Below are 19,042 nucleotides of genomic sequence, written 5' to 3'. Positions count from 1 at the left end.
AGAGCATGTGGGAACTCAAAACTCCAAGAGGCAGTGTTGGGGGGGTCCAAACTATGCACAAGACTCCTCTGCCTCCCAGTCAAAGCAATTACTCAGCTTAAACCTTCCCATTTGTGGCAGTATGGATCCTACAGTCTGCTGTAGGAACCCCACAAGCAACGGGAAGTAAAAAAATTACATTGCCTTCTGTAGACGGTGCACTAAGGAAGAGATGGGAGAGATGTATCAAGTGAAATCCAGTCTAACACACCCTTCAGAGGCAATATAATCCCCACAGATAAACCTCCAGATGTGGCTGTAAACAAACTGTATTCCCTACTTCAATTCAGTGGGAAGCAATTTAGTAAAAAAAATTAAAAATTAAGCCATTCTGAAAAGGAAATGGAAGATCAAGATCTATTGACTGTGTTAGTTATGATTTTTCCTCTATCAATACTTATATTTGAGTTAATAAACTCTGATGTTCAATTTGCTGAATTGTTAGATTTTTGGGGTGTTTTTTTTTTCCTGGCAGGAAACTGCAGCCCCCTACAAGGCTACCACTACCACTGCTGTTCCTGTTCTCCTCATATAGGTAACAGGCACTCGTGGTTGCCATCCCTAAGACAGGCACACATCCCTCCCAGGATGCTGTGGTTTCCAAAACACTCTAAAACCTCACTGCAGTATTTTCTAGTGTAGAAACATATTCAAAATTCAGTAATGTTGTGACTAGAGCATCAGCCACTGTTACATCAAATTGCTCTGTAGAGCTTCAGATTAAGGAATAGACTGAACCATGGAAAGACAGCTGTAAATGTGTGATACAATCCTTAAAAGCAATTTAGCCACATCTCAACTGTCACAGGATTTATCTACAAAAGAGACACTGCTAGACATGACTTTGCAACACAAAATACACTGAATTCTCACACAGCATGCAGCTCACTCATTTTTACATGGTGCCACAACAAAGTGTGCTTCAAGTTTATTATGCTTTAGGTTTTGCCTCTTTATTCATATACATGCTTCTGCCCTTTCTCAAATATGTTATTGCAAACATATTTGAGGCTTTCTTGTAATCAATTTTAATTTCAGTAAGATAAGAGAGAAAGAAGGTGGTGAAATTAAAAGTTGCTCTATTCAAAAAAACGAGAGCATATTTGGGGACTCTGGATAGGTACAAGTATTTTCACCACACTTATTGTAAAAGCATTGCACTGAAGAGTGCCAAGTCTTTTTTTTACTGAATTGTTACTCTGATTTAGAACACATGCTAACCCAAAGACAAGTCGTAAACGTTACTGTTGGATACAAGTAGCACCAAGATGCAATTTCAGTGTGTGATTCTCATTCTACTCAGAACACAGCAATTTCTTGCTCAGCTGCTCTAAGGACCATTGCACAAACCTGATACCATGCACCTAGAAAACCATTTCCACGTAGTATCACTCAACCCAAACATGTTAGACCAATAAACCTGTCCATACAACTGTTTCCCTGACCATGTGATGATGAACACCACCACATGCAAGGCAAGACAAGCAGCAAATGCAGGAAATGCCTTGTTCTGGAGGAGAAGCATCTCACAAACAGCAGCAGCACAAACTACAGCTACATCATCTGCTGGAGAAACCTTGGCAAGTGACAACCTGCTGCCTGAGGGTCCTGTGAGGAGCCCTTAGGGGACGCCTGCTCAGAAGAGGAGGGCTGTGGTGCAGAACCCTCAGCCAGCTCTCGCTGTCTCTGCTGCTCTGCCTTCTTAAGCCTCAGTCGCTGCAGGCCCCTACGGATTATTGCTAACTCGGGGCACATTAACTCTGACAAACAGAGGGGAGACAGAGAAAGGGGGTAAAGAGAGAAGCATTGAGCAATCTATAGATAGAACAGAGAGGAGGGTGGGGGGACTGACCATAGGGATAAGCAACAGGTACTAAGTGTCATTACAGTGAAAAAAAATATTTACTAACATCCAGAAATAAAATAGAAATACTGAAATCAGTTTTCTCTTCCTAAAGACATGAATCACAGGACTTAAATTCGTGCCTTACAATACAACCCCCTCCTCATCTCCAGCAATGAAACCATTAAACAAAGAATTATTTAAGGAAAAGAGATACAGCCTGGTTAAATCAAAACAAAGCACACAGATATATTCATTTTGATGTTCCTAACACACAGAATAAATGAGAATATTTGGTGTAAAACTAGGCAACTGTGGACTTCAGGTAAGTTTTCAAAATGAATGTAATAGCTTCCTGATGTTTAAAGGAAAAAAAAAAAAGGTAAATTTTGAACAAAACAAACCAGAGAAAAAAGTAAACTGTAACTATGGAAAAAGGTGGCAGAACAACAGCTAAACCAAAAAATACACTTCTCTTTTGAACCCATTTTTAATTTCAGACATTCCCTGTGGTTGAGGATTCAGAGTCTGAAATCACTGTTAACTGGTCCTACAGACAAAGTAATTTATAGGATCATAAGCAATTCTTACTAGCATCCTCTTAATAGGTGAGTCTTTTAGTTCCATCTTTAGAGGGTTCCCTGTTTTCATCGTTTTGTCTTGATGCATTCGCCAGTTAAACTATTTTGGCATGTTAAGTTCATTGCATGATTTCCCAGTACTTCTGCAAACTGCTACAAAATGAGGTGTCCAAGCAATTTTTTATTCTTTCCATGCCCTTAGCAGATTTCTTCCACTTACACAAGTGCTGTGTGGCAAGTGCTTCTCTTTAAATAACACAGATTGTGTCTTTAATAGCAGTGTCTGAATCACACTGAAACACTGAAATAGTACAGAGCATTAAACTGGCATGGGGCCTTTCAGCCAGGCAAAAGCTTAATATTCTGTAATCATTATCCACACAGTGAAACAAAATCTTAAATTTTCTTGTATAAAGAGAAACAAACCCAAAACCAGAATTCAGTAATTGGAAAGTTAGCGACAAGTTACAACTGAATGGTCATGAGGCTTAATGTACTTAGTCCAATATAATTTCTGGGAAAAACATCCTCTCAGTTTATGGTTGATAAGGTATAACAAACATAAAACTATAAAAAAAATAATATATTTAAAAGTAAAAGGAATATGGCATCAGGTTTTGCTATGAATAGTTTTCATGTCCCAAAACAATTTATGGAAATAAAAGCTCCAAACAGTTTTAGTAAGAGAATACCTGTAAGGGAATTTCAATGATGCCTAAAACTGCAGTTTTCAGTGCTTGCTGCTGATTCAGTTCTACTGAGTTAAGAGACAGCCACAATTTAAGATGTCACAAGAACTACAATACCATATGTAAGAGCTGCTATCCTGGATATGTTCAGTGACAACACTTTTTAACAAATTCCAGAATATCTAAGCAAATGTTTATTTTGCCAGCAAATGGAGTGAGGAAATAGAAATAAATGAAAAACCACAGTTATTGTCACATTCCCATTCAAAATTTAAAAGCAGTTACCTTATATCAGAACACATATTAGGGTTAAGCTTTGTACTAATTAGCCAACTGCCCCCTTGAAGCCCCTCCCAATGGTACCTGTGCAGATCTGGAATTTTACTTATGAGAAAAACTGTATTATATTTTACTGCGTGTTGTACCTGGTGTTTATCGTGGTTTAAAACATCAGCATCTTAAAACTAATATGCAAAAATTAAAGGTTTCCACTGAATGGCACAAGCAGGGCAAGAAAATAAATTTGTTGTACTTTTCCTTAGTGACAAGCAAGACAATCTCCAGAAATTGTTGTCATTATATACATATATAAAAAAATAATTCAAATGTTCTGGCAGTAATAACCTACTGAGATTTTGTACTGATTTTGTTGTTCTTGAACTTAAATGTTCAAGCTTCTAGAATATACATTCTGCTAAAGAGACCTATCCCAACAAGCTCCAGTACTAAACCATTTCTGTACTGACTCTATTTTGAACAGGTATCTCATCTCTCAAAATTTTAAAAAGTAACTCAGATGTAGAAGCTCAAATGCTCATCATGTGATACATTTTCTGGAACACCAAACCAACAATAAATTTGAACAGTATACTTATGCAAGGTATTGTGATAATCCTGTATTCAAACACAGGATTATCATGAATGCTCATGTTCAGTGCAAAAATCTGTAGAAATTATTTATGGAAAGCCTGGGTAAGGAACTCATGCTCTGATTCTAAAGAAGTCATTGTCCTGAAAACACATTTTTCAGTTTCTGACTCTTTGCTACAATATTCAAACTTGTGTCTGCCATGACTCTACACAAAATGGTGGCTGAAAACCTCTTTTTTCCTTATTCCATCTTCCAAAATGCCTCCCCAGTCATCCACCTCTTACAACACATCTCTCTCTGGGCTTCCTACTCAGCCCCACTGTATTTAATCTATTCCTATTAGCACCTTCCCCCTCCTGTCAACCCCAAAAAAGCAGCAGGTTATATTCACCTTTAAATGCAGGTGAACAAGCTCAGGGAATCCTGTCCTTGATGCAGAGGGCAACGTTTGTAGATAGATTTATAGACTACAGACTGGGAGAAAATAAAATCTCACAACTGAGCACAGCCACGGGTTACCAGGGTACATAAACACTGCAAAATGGGCATTCCCAATGCAGCCTGCTCATTCACAAACCCAGTGCAACCCCTCTGCCACAACCTGCTCCCTCTGCCCAGGAGCTCCCCTGCTCCCTGAACTCACCCATGTCACCCAAAAACTTGTTCTGCTGTAACTCCAGTGTCTCATTTGCACTCTGAAACAGGATTATTAGGTGTGCAAACACCTTGTACTATTAAATTTATGCCTGCGGGAGTCCTGTAGACAATTTTAAACTGCCCATCTGACATCCTGTTTAGGTTTAGTCAAAGCATCTATCAAATGTTATACAGCAGATTAGACAGTATCCATTGTCTGTCAACCAACCATCACTATCCCTTTCAAAGCTAAATACATTCTGAAGTCCAAAGTAACACTGGGAAAGAAGAAATGATCTTAGAAAAGAGCTGGATTAAGAAATAACAATTTAGCTTCATGCTAGCAGAATGAACTTTTGCTTAGAAATTCAAGCAGATTCAGAGAAAAATATTTTTCTGGTCAGCACAGATTCCTTAAAATGCAGGCTAGAAAAAGCATCACAACTCCAGCAATCCTCTCTGGTGCATTACCTTTTTGAAACCCACAAAGTTGCAATGACATAGCTTGAAGCAATTTTTTTTTAATATGGTAGATATTATCCTGGTCACTCTAAGTTCCAGAATGAAACATATACTTTTAAAAATAAATAAATAGATCAAAATGAACCTTTGGTAATGGGACACATGTTCTTTGATGGCTATCCCTTTGGATCAAAGGGGCAGCTTTGATCAAGAGTGGCAGCTAAATTGGGTTGCACTGAAATAGAGCAGACACCTTAATCATCTTTTTGTATATTGTGAAAAAAACTTGAGATTGTGGCAATCTGACACCAATACTAATAAAAATCATAGATGACTAAAAGCCTCTGATACTAAGCAAACTTTTTTGCCTGTTCTAGAATTCCTGTGTGTATTGCCACTGTTCACTGTTTAAGTATCAGACTAATTGCAAGGTTTAAAAAGCAATAATGACACCTTTCATGAATTTCAACTTACGTCTATCTTCCCTGTCTTTGAGATACCAGGTACCTCATCATTTCTCACCCATCCCAAAGATTTTGGTTGCAGCAGCCACAGTACATTGAATGGCACACTCTCCCCTGGGAAATCCCCATCCCTCCTGTTCTCCAGAATATCAAATTTAAGGCCTGAAAAAGACAGAGGGCTTGATTTTTTTACAATAGAATCTGTAGAAGACAAAAGGTCTCAACCTGTTGGTCTTTCATGTCGCATCAGCCTTTCTACTGTAACTGTGAGGCCTAGAAAGTCACTTTAAAAAGTGAAAATAAACTCTTGTGCAAATATGCCACTCTTAAGGCTGTGGCATTGAGATGGAAAAGGTCAAGTCAAATAATAAGGTGCTCTTTTTACTACCCAAATTAATTTCTGACATTCTGACAGCAGAATATACTTCCTTCTTTTTCCCCCCAAGAAGAATATAAGTCTGTATTAAACACAGATGAGTTTCTTCAAGATATACAAACTTAACTATCAATATGTGGTATAATTTATTAACTAATAATGGAATATCATGCCAGGTGAGCCTTGTTTATACAAATACTTTTGAGAAGCTGAAACCCAACACTGTTGATTCTTCATTGCACTGATGCTGCTACAGCCAAATCCCAGTGGAAGAGGGCAGGATGTTACTACGCTCCATTAAGACTACAGTAAATTTAGAAAGAAAAAAAAAAGAAAAAAAAAGAAAAAATAAAAAGGTTTCTACTTCAAAAGACAATACTGGTGATCCCCTTGGAAATTTCTTTTTCAGACAAAGGTATAGATTTGATGGTTTTACTTTTTCTTTAAACCACAGCGGCAACCACTTGGTAACTATAAAACACCTAAGTCTCATTAAGGATGTGCAAGGAAGAAAACAGATGGAGATCAATTACTCAAAATATCCTAAAAGAGAATTGTTTCTTATTTTTCATAAACAATGACAAGATGGATTTCTTCTCACCAGACTGATGCAGCACAGGCTGAGTTGAGGCCCCTAAAGAAGGCCTTTGTTCATTATCAGGAGAGGATAGTAATGAAGTTGAAGCGGGACTTTCTGTCGAAGTTGATGTTGAAGGAGCTTGAGCTGACATGGTAGAAGAGGAAGATGATGGAAGCTGTTCAGAACCATCTACTTCCATTGCAGTTTCTGATTCTCTACTAGGTGCCATGTTATTAGTAGCAGGAGCATCTGTCCGATTAGTCCCACCTTTGATTAAAAACAGAACAAAAAAGCAAGAAAAAGAGCTCAAAAGTAAACTTTGCCTCTAAAGATCCCTTTGCACTACCATTTTTATAAAAAAAAGTGCTCATTTCAGTTCAGCTTCAGTGCACTAAGATTTTGTTTACACCTGGGGAAGGCTGATATTGCAAGCCTGAACATTCACTATAAGCAAAATTTCTGTTGTAATCATTGTTGAAAAGAAGGAAATCACCTCTGGACCGTGATCTTCCTCGTCCTCGGTTGCTCTGTGCAACTTCACTGGCTTCTTCAAACCACCTTGACAGCATGTCTGACATCCTCTGCATCAGAGAGACATTGGGACTCTGCTCCCCTGTAGAACAAATGATGCTGAAGTTTTATCTACAGGTTTACCAAAAAAGTACCTTTCCCCCCATCATTTCTACCAGGAATAGAGACCACCCCTCACCCTCTTCTGCCACAAGAAATAGTTCTCTTCAGCCTGTTCCCAATGCCCCTGCCTATCCTCATTTCCACAGTACAGGTCTCTGACCCTCTGCTGGGATCCCTCATTCCCCTCCTGTACCTCAAGCAGAGGAGCTCTGCCCTTCAAACACAAAGAATGGAATTGCAACAGCCAAAGAAAACATTAACAAGTGGTTAATGATGCCATAGGAAATATTATCAACAGGTTCAAAAAAGGGATTTCAGAAGCCCACAGGCAACAGAACCACATGCAGATTGTAAAAGAGCAGGTGGGATCACACTCCCCAATGTTTCTAATCCAGTAATTCCAAACACTGGAGGAGCAAAAAGACAGGCTAAGGTAAGAGGACAGGTTCATGTTCTCTCCCTAAACAGCATCTCCTACTGCCTGTGTCAGGTACAAAATCCTAGACACTTCTGCTGTAGTTTGGGGAAGCAGAAAAATGAGAACAGCACAGGAAATCTGGAAAGGGAGACTGTAGACAGACAAAGGAGGAAGATTTAAGGGAACTAGAGTCAAATACTTGGAACCCCACAGCTTGTCAGATTTAAACAGAAACACATTATTAGATGAAAATTGAGTGACAAAAAATGCTCTGCCCTCTGGTATCCCAATTTTTGATACCCAAGCATAGCTTTGGAAATGCTTTATTTGCTAAAATCTCAAGCAAATGAGTAATATATCATAAACATGAAAATATAAGCATAAAAATTAGCCACCCTGTGTTACTAAATGTCATTATAAAAACAAAAACTATAATATTAGAATCTTATTGCTTTGAGTTCAAGTCCCCTAATGTAACCATTAAAGAGCATTTCATTTCTAATTGTGATTGCATGTGAGGTGTGACTACAAGGGAAAGAAATAAGTGCTGGCGTTAGTCCCTGAACAACGACAATGACAAAAAACTCTTCTTTACTTACATCAGCCTAATTGAAACAATACAATTTTCCTGGTAAGAATATTTTCAACATTTTCAATTTTAAAAATCATTGTACCGTAGCAGCTCTGCACTTAACTCTAAGAAAACCATCTGAAGGCTTGGCTGATTACTGAAACAAGGACAATCTGAACTACGTATTTAGGGAATACTTCAGAAAAACTGGAAAATAAAACCCCAACAAAACACAGCAGCAAAGACAACAACCCCCCTTCAAATGCAAATGCTTTTACCATCTCTCTCTCTCTCACTCTCAGGCCTTGCTCTTGGCCCAGTATCTGACCAATCCCCTCTGAGCCGCAGACGTTTAACGGGAGGCTGACGTAACTGGGGGACAGGAAAAAAGAGAAAAAAAGCATCACACAGCTATTTATGTTCTACAGTACAGGATTCTAAACCTAAATATAAATCTCAATTTTCTTAAGACACCTAAATTCGTATCTGTCACCAAAACACAGAATGTCAGCCTTATGTTCAGGTTAACCATGAATAAGCACAACACTTCTCAAAAAAATGCATGAGTTTTAGCTTCAACAGCCTAAATAAATGACTCCCAGAACTAATCCAGCTTTTATTTTAAACTAACTTCATCATGTTAATTGAATCTTTCTATAGTGACAAATAATTACTAAGGTCTTCTTAAATTCAGCCTGAATTCTGCAGAAATTTTTACCTCTTCACATTAAAAACTATATGGGAGTTTCAGTTTAACAAAATGTGGACTTGTAATTAAGCAAAGGGAAAAAAAAATCAGTAAAAAAAAGTTTTTAGTTCTCATAACACTTTTTTTGCAGCTTGAAGTATAGAACAACCATTAAATGGGTGGTGAAATTACTTTCATCAACTTCAAGAGGATCAGGGAGTGCTTTGCTCACTTAGAAAGGTAGGCTTGAAGTCAATTGTATTGTGGCTGGTATCTCTGGCCTTAACAAAAACAAAGAAACCAAACAAAAAAACCCCAACCAACCAACCCAGAAACTGTGCTGACAAATTTTAAGCTAAATGCCTTGTGGTGAAAGCATATCAAAGTTTTAATTTCATGATTCCTCAAGCAGATTTAGGAAGAAGTCTTTACATTTCTTCTACTCTTTAAGAGTACAACTTTACAACAGGCTGAAATAAAAATACCCAAGCAACAACACTTTAGGGATAACAACAAGGACAAAAAATAAGCATTCAATTCCTTAAATTTAATTTAATTTAATTTCTGACTGCATTCCTGACTAAGAAAACACATCACATAAAATGTGTTGGAAAACCTTTCAAAATGGTTCCAAACAGATTTGAGAGGAAGAAAATGTGAACATCACACTTCTCCCAGCAAAAAGGAAAGAGAAATCATCATCATCATCATATTGACCCTGGAGGTGAGGACAGCAGGATGCTGACAACTCCCCTGTGGCCTCAGATTAAAAATGAGGAACTTGGGATACAGTGCTTGTGAAAGGGTGAGCAAAACACCAGAAGAAAAAAGCAGTGGGAGAGTGCAGGGAGAGACAGAAACAACTTCACTGTAGTTAAAGGCATTTTTTTAATATTGATCAGAAAATTTAGACTGGAAGGGTCAGCATCACTGTAAGTGAGCTGATAATTAACAACTGCTTGAGTTTTGAAAAATTTTAATACTCCTCAGTAATAGAGGCTCACCTCCTTGATCTAAACATTATCTGTCATGAAATGATAATTTTTACCAAGCAGTATTAACATTTGATTCCAAAGAATCTGATTCTCAATGCATGAAAAGTAACAGAACACAGAGTGACCTGCCACCCTTGCTGCTTTTATGACCCCAGGTTCAGGCAGATGCCTTCTCATCTCTATGACAGAAACCAGACGCGAAAGAAAACCACTGACAAAATATTGTAAATAAATAGATAAATAAATATGTACTAAAAATACACCATTTTTGTGACAATCTACTTGTCACACATCAGGCTGTGACCAGCAACATTATTTTCAGATTAAAGGGGAACACAACTGATGGTATTTCATGTGTGCTGCAAGTTAAAAAACATAAAACATGAAAGGGAGGTGTCTTAATCACTTGCCTCTTCCCTTCTCTCTTCTGCAGAAGGGACTTTAAGTTCTCGTGCTGTGTCATCCTTCGGATCAAACAAGTAAATGTAATCTGAGGAGTAGCTCACAAGGATCTCTTGGCCATCTTCACTGTAACACAGGGATGTTACCCTGCAGGACTTGTTGTTGAGATGAGGAGGGACGAAACGTGCCACCATTCCAACAGTGCCCCTGCCAGCATAATTCCCTTTATTTAAAAAAGAGTGGGGAAAAAGAGAAGGAAGAAAATAATTACGCGTTTATTATTACAGATTTTCAACAGCTTTAATAAACCCCTTATTTGGCATCCAACAAAAGATAATCAGGGAAAAGATATGTATCCTCTAGTTTCTGCAATAATTTTGATCTGAAGAATGATATATCAGATTTTACAGTCATTATTTTTGTACATAACAAAAAAATAAAAGATGAAAACACACAGATATATTAATGTCTCACATATCCACCATATTGTGTTGTATGGGAAGCTATTTGTCAAATGTGGTACAAATGGAAATTTAAGAACCAAAAACCACAAAAAAATAATGCAAATCTATATCTACACACAAATTAGAAAGGAATTCCTTACATTAAACTTCAAAAATTTAGGCTGGACATCTCTTTTCTACTCAATTTTTTTTTTTTTAAATACTAATTTTTCTCCAAAACAGAGTAACACTGTCACTCTGAAACTGCAGAACTATACATGACATTGGACTTACCATGCTTTCCTGATCACTCATCTCCAATCCAAGCACTAAAACCATCTTAAATTCTAGAATTACAAGCTTGTGAACAGATAAAAGTTACCTATAAGAAGCTCTAACACTGAGAAAAATGGACTGTTCCAAAACCTCTTAATTTGACATGTAACTGTCAGCTACATGGCAGAAATGATTAAATGAAAATCAAGTCTGCTCACTGGACATGGAATAATTGACCTCTTAAAAAAACCAAAAAACAAGAACTCCACACAACCCCAAACAAGCAAAGGAACACTACACCAATATTTTTTTTAGAAACCAGTCTTCAAAATCTTGATTTTTCTCTCTTTGGCTCTCCAGGCCAAATTCATGTTATTGCTGTACTATACAATACTAGAGCACACACACAGAGGACATTTTAATCAACCCCCAGAACCTGTTCCCAGGCACTTCTCACAGAACTTTGCTGACCACTGTGATGAAAGGGAGAGCTCCTATAGATTGTCAACCTGATGAGAGGGATATTTTTATGTTTAGCAATCTTTACTGTTCCCTTTCTCCTTCGCCACAGTCATCAATAGGAAAATGCTACAAAAAATGACAGATTTTGTGCCACTGCTTATCAGCATGAATGTCACAGCTGTATTATTAACTCCTGTGTGTCCACTGATCATACATTATAACCAAGAGCTATGTGAAAGTGACATAACACATTTTTGTGCACCTGACATTTTTCAATAAAATCCTTAGGTAAGCATCTGAAGCATACCAGCTTTCACCTGAGGAATTTGCAGCTTTTCAGTGAAATTGTGTTAACAGCAATAACTACTCCAAAGGCAAGCACAGTGCAGGATATTATGGAGTTCATAAGATCTCCCAAAAGAAGCAATCAAGCTCCAGCATGGTAGAGTTCAAGACAAGAATTTAATTAAAATTCAGGTGGACCACTGGAGGCTGCAATTCCTGGCTTTTTGGAATTCCGGAATCACACGATTCAAGACAAAAGAAAAGACATTACAAAATGTCATTTTCTGCATTCAGTACACAATGCATTCTCAGATACATGAAGAGATTAGGTTTACTTCTTTGAAGATTTCTGCATTAGCAAATATTAGAGTGAAATGACTTTATTATTACCAACCATAGCTCCCAGTGAAGGAAGCTACACTTCTGCAGGGTTACACTTGAGTCATTCACCACCCACTTTGAAAATAACCGGAATTTGGCACTGCTGGTGGGTAGAAATGCTCGTTGCACTGTGTGGTTCCTACCTGTTGCCCTTGTGCCAAGCATTCTCCTGTCATAGATCCTCACTGAGCTGTCAGAACAGCCCACAGCCAGGTAGTAGGGGATGGGTGGACAGATAGCAACAGAGGTGGCAGCACGACGACAGTTTATTAAAATGTCCTGGAACACACAAAAATGCAGCATTGAAATAAAGCTCTGAACATCTGAAGTATAATTTTGTTGTTTTGTTTGTTTGTTTGTTTTGTTTTTTTGTTTCACTACACAGGGCCCTCCCTTAGTCAAGGAGATTTTGAGAGAATTGATCTGGCCTGTGAAGATGCGTAAATGTGTTATTAGAAAAGCCACTGCATGGAAGGAAAACTATCGGAGAAAGAAAACTGGCACCAGAACAACTGAAAAAGAAACCTAACCAAAACAGAAACACAGAAACATTTAAAATATATAAGCTAAAAATTACAGATTTATTAACTACCTTGCACCTTGGATTTTCTTTTGAAACACAGTAACTGTGGAGGTGGAAGAGTAGTAAATATGCAGAAACAGTTTAAATCAATTAAAGGATCAGAATAGGTTCCATCTACAGTCAGATAACTGGGTAGAGGGAAAAAAAATGAAAGAAACCCCTAGAACTGGTAAATGTGCACAAAGCTGAACAAAATTAATAAAGACTAGCAATACATACTTCAGCAGTTTTGTTCCAATTAAAAATAAAATTGTTCCTAAAATTCAAACACAGTGGACACTAGTAATACCAGTAATCTAACATAATTCATGACTAAATTTTTTCTTACAGAGAGACACAAGGCTGCAGGTGATTCTCACGGCTCATTTTTTGCCTCCAGTTTTGCACTCTACATTATTAGTGTAAACCAGACTAAGAGATTCAGTTTCAACAGACAATCTTTTCTACCATATCTGAAGCCTCACACCAAAGCTCATAAATAAAAAATGCCAAAGGAGATAATTAAAGCTAAAAAAGAAAAAAAGGCTCCCCAAACTTTTGTTGTTTCTTGGGAAACATACTGTCATCTCCACCAATGACCCTGAAATCTATTATTTCTAAAAGCTTTACCAGAACTCATATCATGTGTTTGTGTGATGACACATTTAAGTAATTTTTATTAAAAGATTACTACTATTTTACTTATTATTATTATTACTAAAGTAATCTTTATTAAAAGGTTTCATTCTTACATCTTTACAATCTTCCTTTGTGCAACTTGTTTTGATGCGAGTATCAAACCATCTCACGGTGCCATCCTCACCACAAGAGAGGAAAGTGTAGGGATCATTTGGTACTGTCATAATCTGCTCAAAAGAAAGAATAAGATTATTAATACCTCTAGAAATAGCACTAATTTAAAAACAAAAGCACCAATATTTGGAGCAGCAGCAAGGCAACTAGGACTCAAGTTAAGCTTTCCAGTGAAGTAATGAGAAAAACTGAAAAACTGATGATGTTTCTTCATTTTCAAGAAATGGTTTGAACTGTCGAAGTCAAAGGAAACTTTTAAATGTCACGTAAGATTAAATATCCATAGGTCAAGGCTTACCGTTGTTTCTATGATCTTTTAATACACAACTTACATTTACTGCAATCACTTTTCAGATAGCTTATCAGTTTGCTACAAAAATTCAACAAAAGCTCAGTTTATGCTCTATCAAGTAATAGGATTACAATTACAATTACAAACAAAGTCTTCAGAAGTCTGAATGCCTTGAAAATACTTAAATGGATTTTATTCCCATTGGGCTATTCCTTTGCATCCTAGGTAGTTCCCTGCAGCAAGTCTGCATTAAAGGCTGTTACCAAGCTACCTCCTCACTGATTTTTTTTTATTTTTTTAATTTTTTTAAGAGAGCACTGTACTGAACCATTTTCCTAAGCTCAGCCCTTCTCCAGCTAGGGACAGCTCTGATGGAGGCTCACATGAATAGCTTCACTCAAAGACTCCTCAAGACAAAATAAAAAGGCAAATGACCATAATGTTAAATATGACCTGAATACCACAGGTCAATGAATGCACAGGAAATGTCAGTTTATTTACAGTCGGTCTCTTAAAACAGAAAATAGAGAATGTTATGGCAGTGTTTTCCTTTTCCTACACTCCTGCTACTATCGGTAGAAATTTATAAAGCAACACCAATGGTTTATACTGTAATACATTCATTGAACACAGAGCATGAGTGATTCTTTAACATTTTAAATGAGATGATTTATCACCCCCACTTCTCAAAATTTTTAATAGAAGTAACTTACGGATATCTGCAAATCTCTCTACCTGAAGTAGGGTTACAAAGGTAACAGCTGAAGGCTTCAGCCTCTCTTGTAAGGCTCAGCAGAATAACTGAGACAGTGCTTGCTGTGACAAATAAGAAGTTTAACTTGCAGAACAAAGCCAAGGTTTGAAAACCAATAGAACAATAAACTTCTGAGCTATGACCACTATTCCTCAATATATCAGTGTAACATATTGAAAAGACTGTTTTTCACTACACATATTGTTCAGATTAACTTTGTGTAGTTATAAAAGTTAGCAATTGTCTTCAATCCACTAAATTCTTTCAGCATTTAGCAGAGCTTTCAGTGAAAACATTTTGCTCCAATAACATTGCTGAACGTGGCAAGCTCATTTCTAGTAGCTGTACTTTATTTTTGTTCACACTGATGCTATTTCACCCTATATATGTAATATAACTTGCACATGGCAACTTTTATGTGTAGTGTTCACAAATATCCTAAGTACTTTATAAGCACTAAACCAGAGAAATGGAGAAGTGCACGCTCCAATAATTGAGTCAATATTGCTACATTTATGTTCAAAAAGTAAACATTATACATATATGTATACATAAATAATTGTTTTTTTACTAACTAAAAATGTGTTTGCTACTTGACTTTAAAAGTGTATAGCTATATGATCATTTTACTGCATTTAAAACAAGAAAGTAAGAGGTGTCCATAAAAGTACATTATCTTTCTGAAATGCAATTCACATGAAGGGCAATAAAGAAAAGATTTGGCTGAGAAAAAAAAAACTTGTCAAGGCCTTGTACAAGCAATAAATTCTTCACAAATGTGTCTCAAGAGCCTCTCCCTCTACTTATTCTATTCTCACTCAGAACTAAGAACAATTGTACAATTACAATTGTAGTTTTGTAAACAATTGTACAGTTTACAACAATCCACACCAATTTCCACATTCCTCTGTTTCACGTTTTTGCAATGTCTTGAACTGCCACAAACTCCAAGAGCTGTATAAATCCAAACCACATTCAAATTTAGAATTGGTACCTCAGGGGCAGCTTTTAGCTTTTGTTATTTAGAGAACCCAGTGAGTCAAAGTTCTATATTTAACATGATGATGTTGTTACATACAGCTGGGCAGTAACATCACAATATTTAGAAATTTTCTTCCCACTCCAGGAACCTCTCAACTCCAGTGCAAAACGGTGTAAGAAAAATAACTTCATAATGAGACAGAGTTGTTAAAACAGCCAATGCCATACAGAGGTTTTGATATTCCTTCCATTATCAGTGTTTAAAAGCAGCAAAAGCAACCAAAACTGTATCACAGACCTGTCATGCAAAACACCAATAATGCCCTCTTGTTAACATTACTGCTGAATAAAAATCATCCCCAATGAGACCATTTTGACTGTGTAATACAGCAGGGAAATGTAATTGGTGTAATTACAATCATAAGGACACTTTCACTACAGGAACAAAAATTAACTCTGGCAGTTCTTCAGTCACTTTCTTTTTTCATACACTCCAATTCTTTTTATGAGAAGTTTTTAAAGATTTTGTTCATTTAACATGCAAAGAAAAGTGATTTAAAAGCTTGCTATGAGATCTGAGCTGAATAGATTAAAAAAAAACCTGGATTTGAGAATTTTTTCCCTTGTGTGTGTACTGCAGTAGTGTTAAAAAAGCCCCAACAAATAAATAGTGAAAGAAACAGGAACGTTCAGAGGAAAAAAAAAAAAAATCCAATTTTCTCTATTTTAAGCACAGTAAGTTTTGCAAGCAGCAGCTTTTGCTGTTACTTAAAAGAAGCAGATAGAACAATAAATCTTATTTTCTTCCTAACTTACTTTGCTTCCACGCTTGCCTAATTTATATGAAAAAAATTTCCAACGGAGGACTGAAAACACTGTGGCTAAATTTACACCTAAAGAGTTAATTAGAATTCACAATAGAAAAATTATCTATAACTGTAAACACATTTTTCAGATTAAGTTGTTCACACATACTGAACTAAGCATTTCTTAGAAGGACGTAAATCGTGAAAAAGGCACGAAACTGCTGAAACGTTCAGGGAAGAGGGGAGGGGCAGGGTGGGGAAGAATAAAAATAAAAATGTAAAATGGTCACTTCCCCCACCCCCAGCCCACTTCAGGAAGAAATTCAAAGCTCAATTTAAATCTGCTTTGCTCTGCAGAACTTAATTTAGTGAACATAATTCATATTTGCAAAGTGTTCTTAACAGTACCACTTTTTGCAAAGTTCTATGGTCAATTTAGACAGCACATTTCTCTCTTCAAGCCTATTTTTTAGAGGGAAAAAAAAGCAACTCGAAAAGTTCTGTAACTCTCACTGCACTGAAACAAAGTTTTCAGCAGTCTGGTTAAAATCTTGGGCAATAATACAATAAAATACGTATTTTACCCATATTAAAATTATGATACACTTCATGAGGTACCTCGTAGGTAGTCCCATAGTGGCAGGTGTACTGGCATTGTCTGTTGGTCTCTGCATCCTGTTCAACATTTGTGTAGAAAATGACTCCATCTCCAGAACAAGAAACAATCTGTTTGTCATTGGTGCACGGTAAGAACTTTGCACTGAAAATATTGGCCCTGTGTCCTGAGCGAATCGTTGTGAGAACCTAAAGAACAAAGGAAAAAAAGGAGGCTGCAGCAGGTCAGTGTTTTCCAAGCAATAAAAATGGAAAAAATTCAGACTGTGAAATACCAGTTATGCACAGGCTGCCAGGGACCTACGGTTCAATACAACAGAAAAGAGAAGATGCGTTTACAAATTTCTTCTACAGACAACATGGTTCTATAAGAGAAATTTGCTCAGGCACTTGCACGAAGCATTCTGCAAAATACAAGGGCTGGAATGCAGCTGCCACCTTTGTTTTTGCAATGCTGGTTACACAGCACATCAGGTTTTTCAAAGTGAAACATCAGTCAGCGTGATGCTGCAGCCACCTGCACATCAGTAAGGAGAGACTCAGAAGGTCTGGGATATTGTAAGTCAAGAAGAATAAAGCACTGTAATCCAAGCCAATATATAGACTTTTAAAACTGATGCTACTCTTAAACTCTGAAAAGGAGAGCTGAAGTTTATAAGGAAGGATGTTTTGAAGCTAGCCAAAAATAAATAAACATTTAAGAACTTGATTATACAGGGCAATAAACCAGGACTTGACTTCGGATTTCATTCATCTACAGTAAAATAGAGAAATATATGATTTATTTCACCATCACAGATGATTTTAAACACTTCGTTTAAAATCATCTATCCTTCCTCACACACTTAGTTTACCAAAACTGAAAAAACCTCCATATGCTTTCCTCCTGTGAACAAGTGAGCATTATATTCTTATTTCCCCAAAACTGCAGCACTTGAATCAAACTAGATTTTTCACCACTCCCATTAGGAAAAAAATACTTACCAAGCTGTTTACAGTATGAAAATTACTTCTAAATTTCCACTCAATTAACTTAATCAAAGGAAGTGTTTTGCTAATGAAGTTTCTCTGTCAGTAGCAGCTCATGCCTAACAGTTCAGAAGTGCTATTTCACACCTTTTAAATAATTCCCACTAAAAAAGTTTAACAGTGAACCTGTATTCTGAAAGATACAAAATATTGATGGCTGAAGTCTATTTTTGCTACTTTACCTAGATAATGACAGAAAATATGGTGAAAAGGATATTTCTCAAGATGACAGAATTACAGCACAGTTCTGATACCAATTTGCTCTCTTTTCCTGTACTGATTCTCTTACTCAAGCAAGAGCAAATAAGCTAATACAATTGTAACACTCATTAAAAATCACCTCTTTAGTACATTTCAAGAATTACACTGATTATTGAGTCTTCTTGCTGGTACCTGCTGTTTTATAATTGCATTTGCATATATTAGGGGAAAAAAAATAAAAAATCATCTTCTCCTGTGCTGTTACAAAAAATAACTCAGCTAACTGTGAAAAATAAAAAAAGAAAATAAAACATCTCCCATATTCCTCATTAGGCTTAAGTTGAGAAGTAGTACACAATGGGGGGGAAAATTTGTCCCATGAAAGCATAAAGCTTAAATTGCAGCATCTTTTAAAGTATTAAAATATTTCAATGTAAAAATGCTATAATGAGCAACTGTCCCATAGTGGGATATTAAAATAATCTCTGCACAATGAGAAACACCAAACATCCTTTATATGCATGAAAAATTCTTACTCTCCAAGTCACTACACCAACACTCACTTTGGAATATATCCGTTATCCACTTCACAGCCCTCTCAGATACCGCTTTTCCAGCGGGACTCCCAGTCCAAGAGAAACCCTATCTAGTGATACTGACCTGAACTTTGTCAGGCTAACACCACCAATTGAAAGGAAGAGATTAAGTCTGGAAGCTTAATTGGGGAGGTAAGCAAAAGGCACAGGCAACACTCCAAAGCACCACCATTTTTCCAGCAAAACCCTTCAGGAAAGCAGAATATTGTTTTCTACTCAAACTTTCCTCCACTATACCAACCACACCTCTTGTTTCTCCCACAAATTTAATTTTTCAGCATGTCCTTAGGGTTTAGTT

At 36.8% G+C, this 19,042-nt stretch overlaps 1 protein-coding gene across 7 annotated transcripts in view; it reads right to left on the bottom strand.

Moving 5' to 3' along the window:
- Positions 1-19,042, bottom strand: part of DCAF6 (DDB1 and CUL4 associated factor 6) — a 77,298-nt gene that overhangs the window by 34,056 nt on the left and 24,200 nt on the right. For 4 of the 7 annotated variants that reach the window (XM_014253593.2, XM_014253594.2, XM_088051326.1 and 1 more), the window contains exons 4-11: positions 16,922-17,107; positions 13,410-13,523; positions 12,239-12,374; positions 10,257-10,471; positions 8,442-8,535; positions 7,035-7,154; positions 6,563-6,808; positions 1,632-1,799 (exon numbers count right to left, since the gene is read on the bottom strand). In XM_014253593.2, the coding sequence (XP_014109068.1) occupies positions 1,632-1,799; positions 6,563-6,808; positions 7,035-7,154; positions 8,442-8,535; positions 10,257-10,471; positions 12,239-12,374; positions 13,410-13,523; positions 16,922-17,107 (1,279 nt within the window). The remainder of the gene's footprint in view (positions 1-1,631; positions 1,800-6,562; positions 6,809-7,034; positions 7,155-8,441; positions 8,536-10,256; positions 10,472-12,238; positions 12,375-13,409; positions 13,524-16,921; positions 17,108-19,042) is intronic. The other 3 variants (XM_088051327.1, XM_088051329.1, XM_088051328.1) reach the window with 1 other exon arrangement.

Source organism: Pseudopodoces humilis, chromosome 2 (genome assembly GCF_049639895.1).
Source record: "Pseudopodoces humilis isolate 2021_Gansu_Grassland_sample_001 chromosome 2, ASM4963989v1, whole genome shotgun sequence".
Taxonomy (NCBI): domain Eukaryota; kingdom Metazoa; phylum Chordata; class Aves; order Passeriformes; family Paridae; genus Pseudopodoces; species Pseudopodoces humilis.
This window is presented reverse-complemented; position numbering and strand designations above follow the sequence as displayed.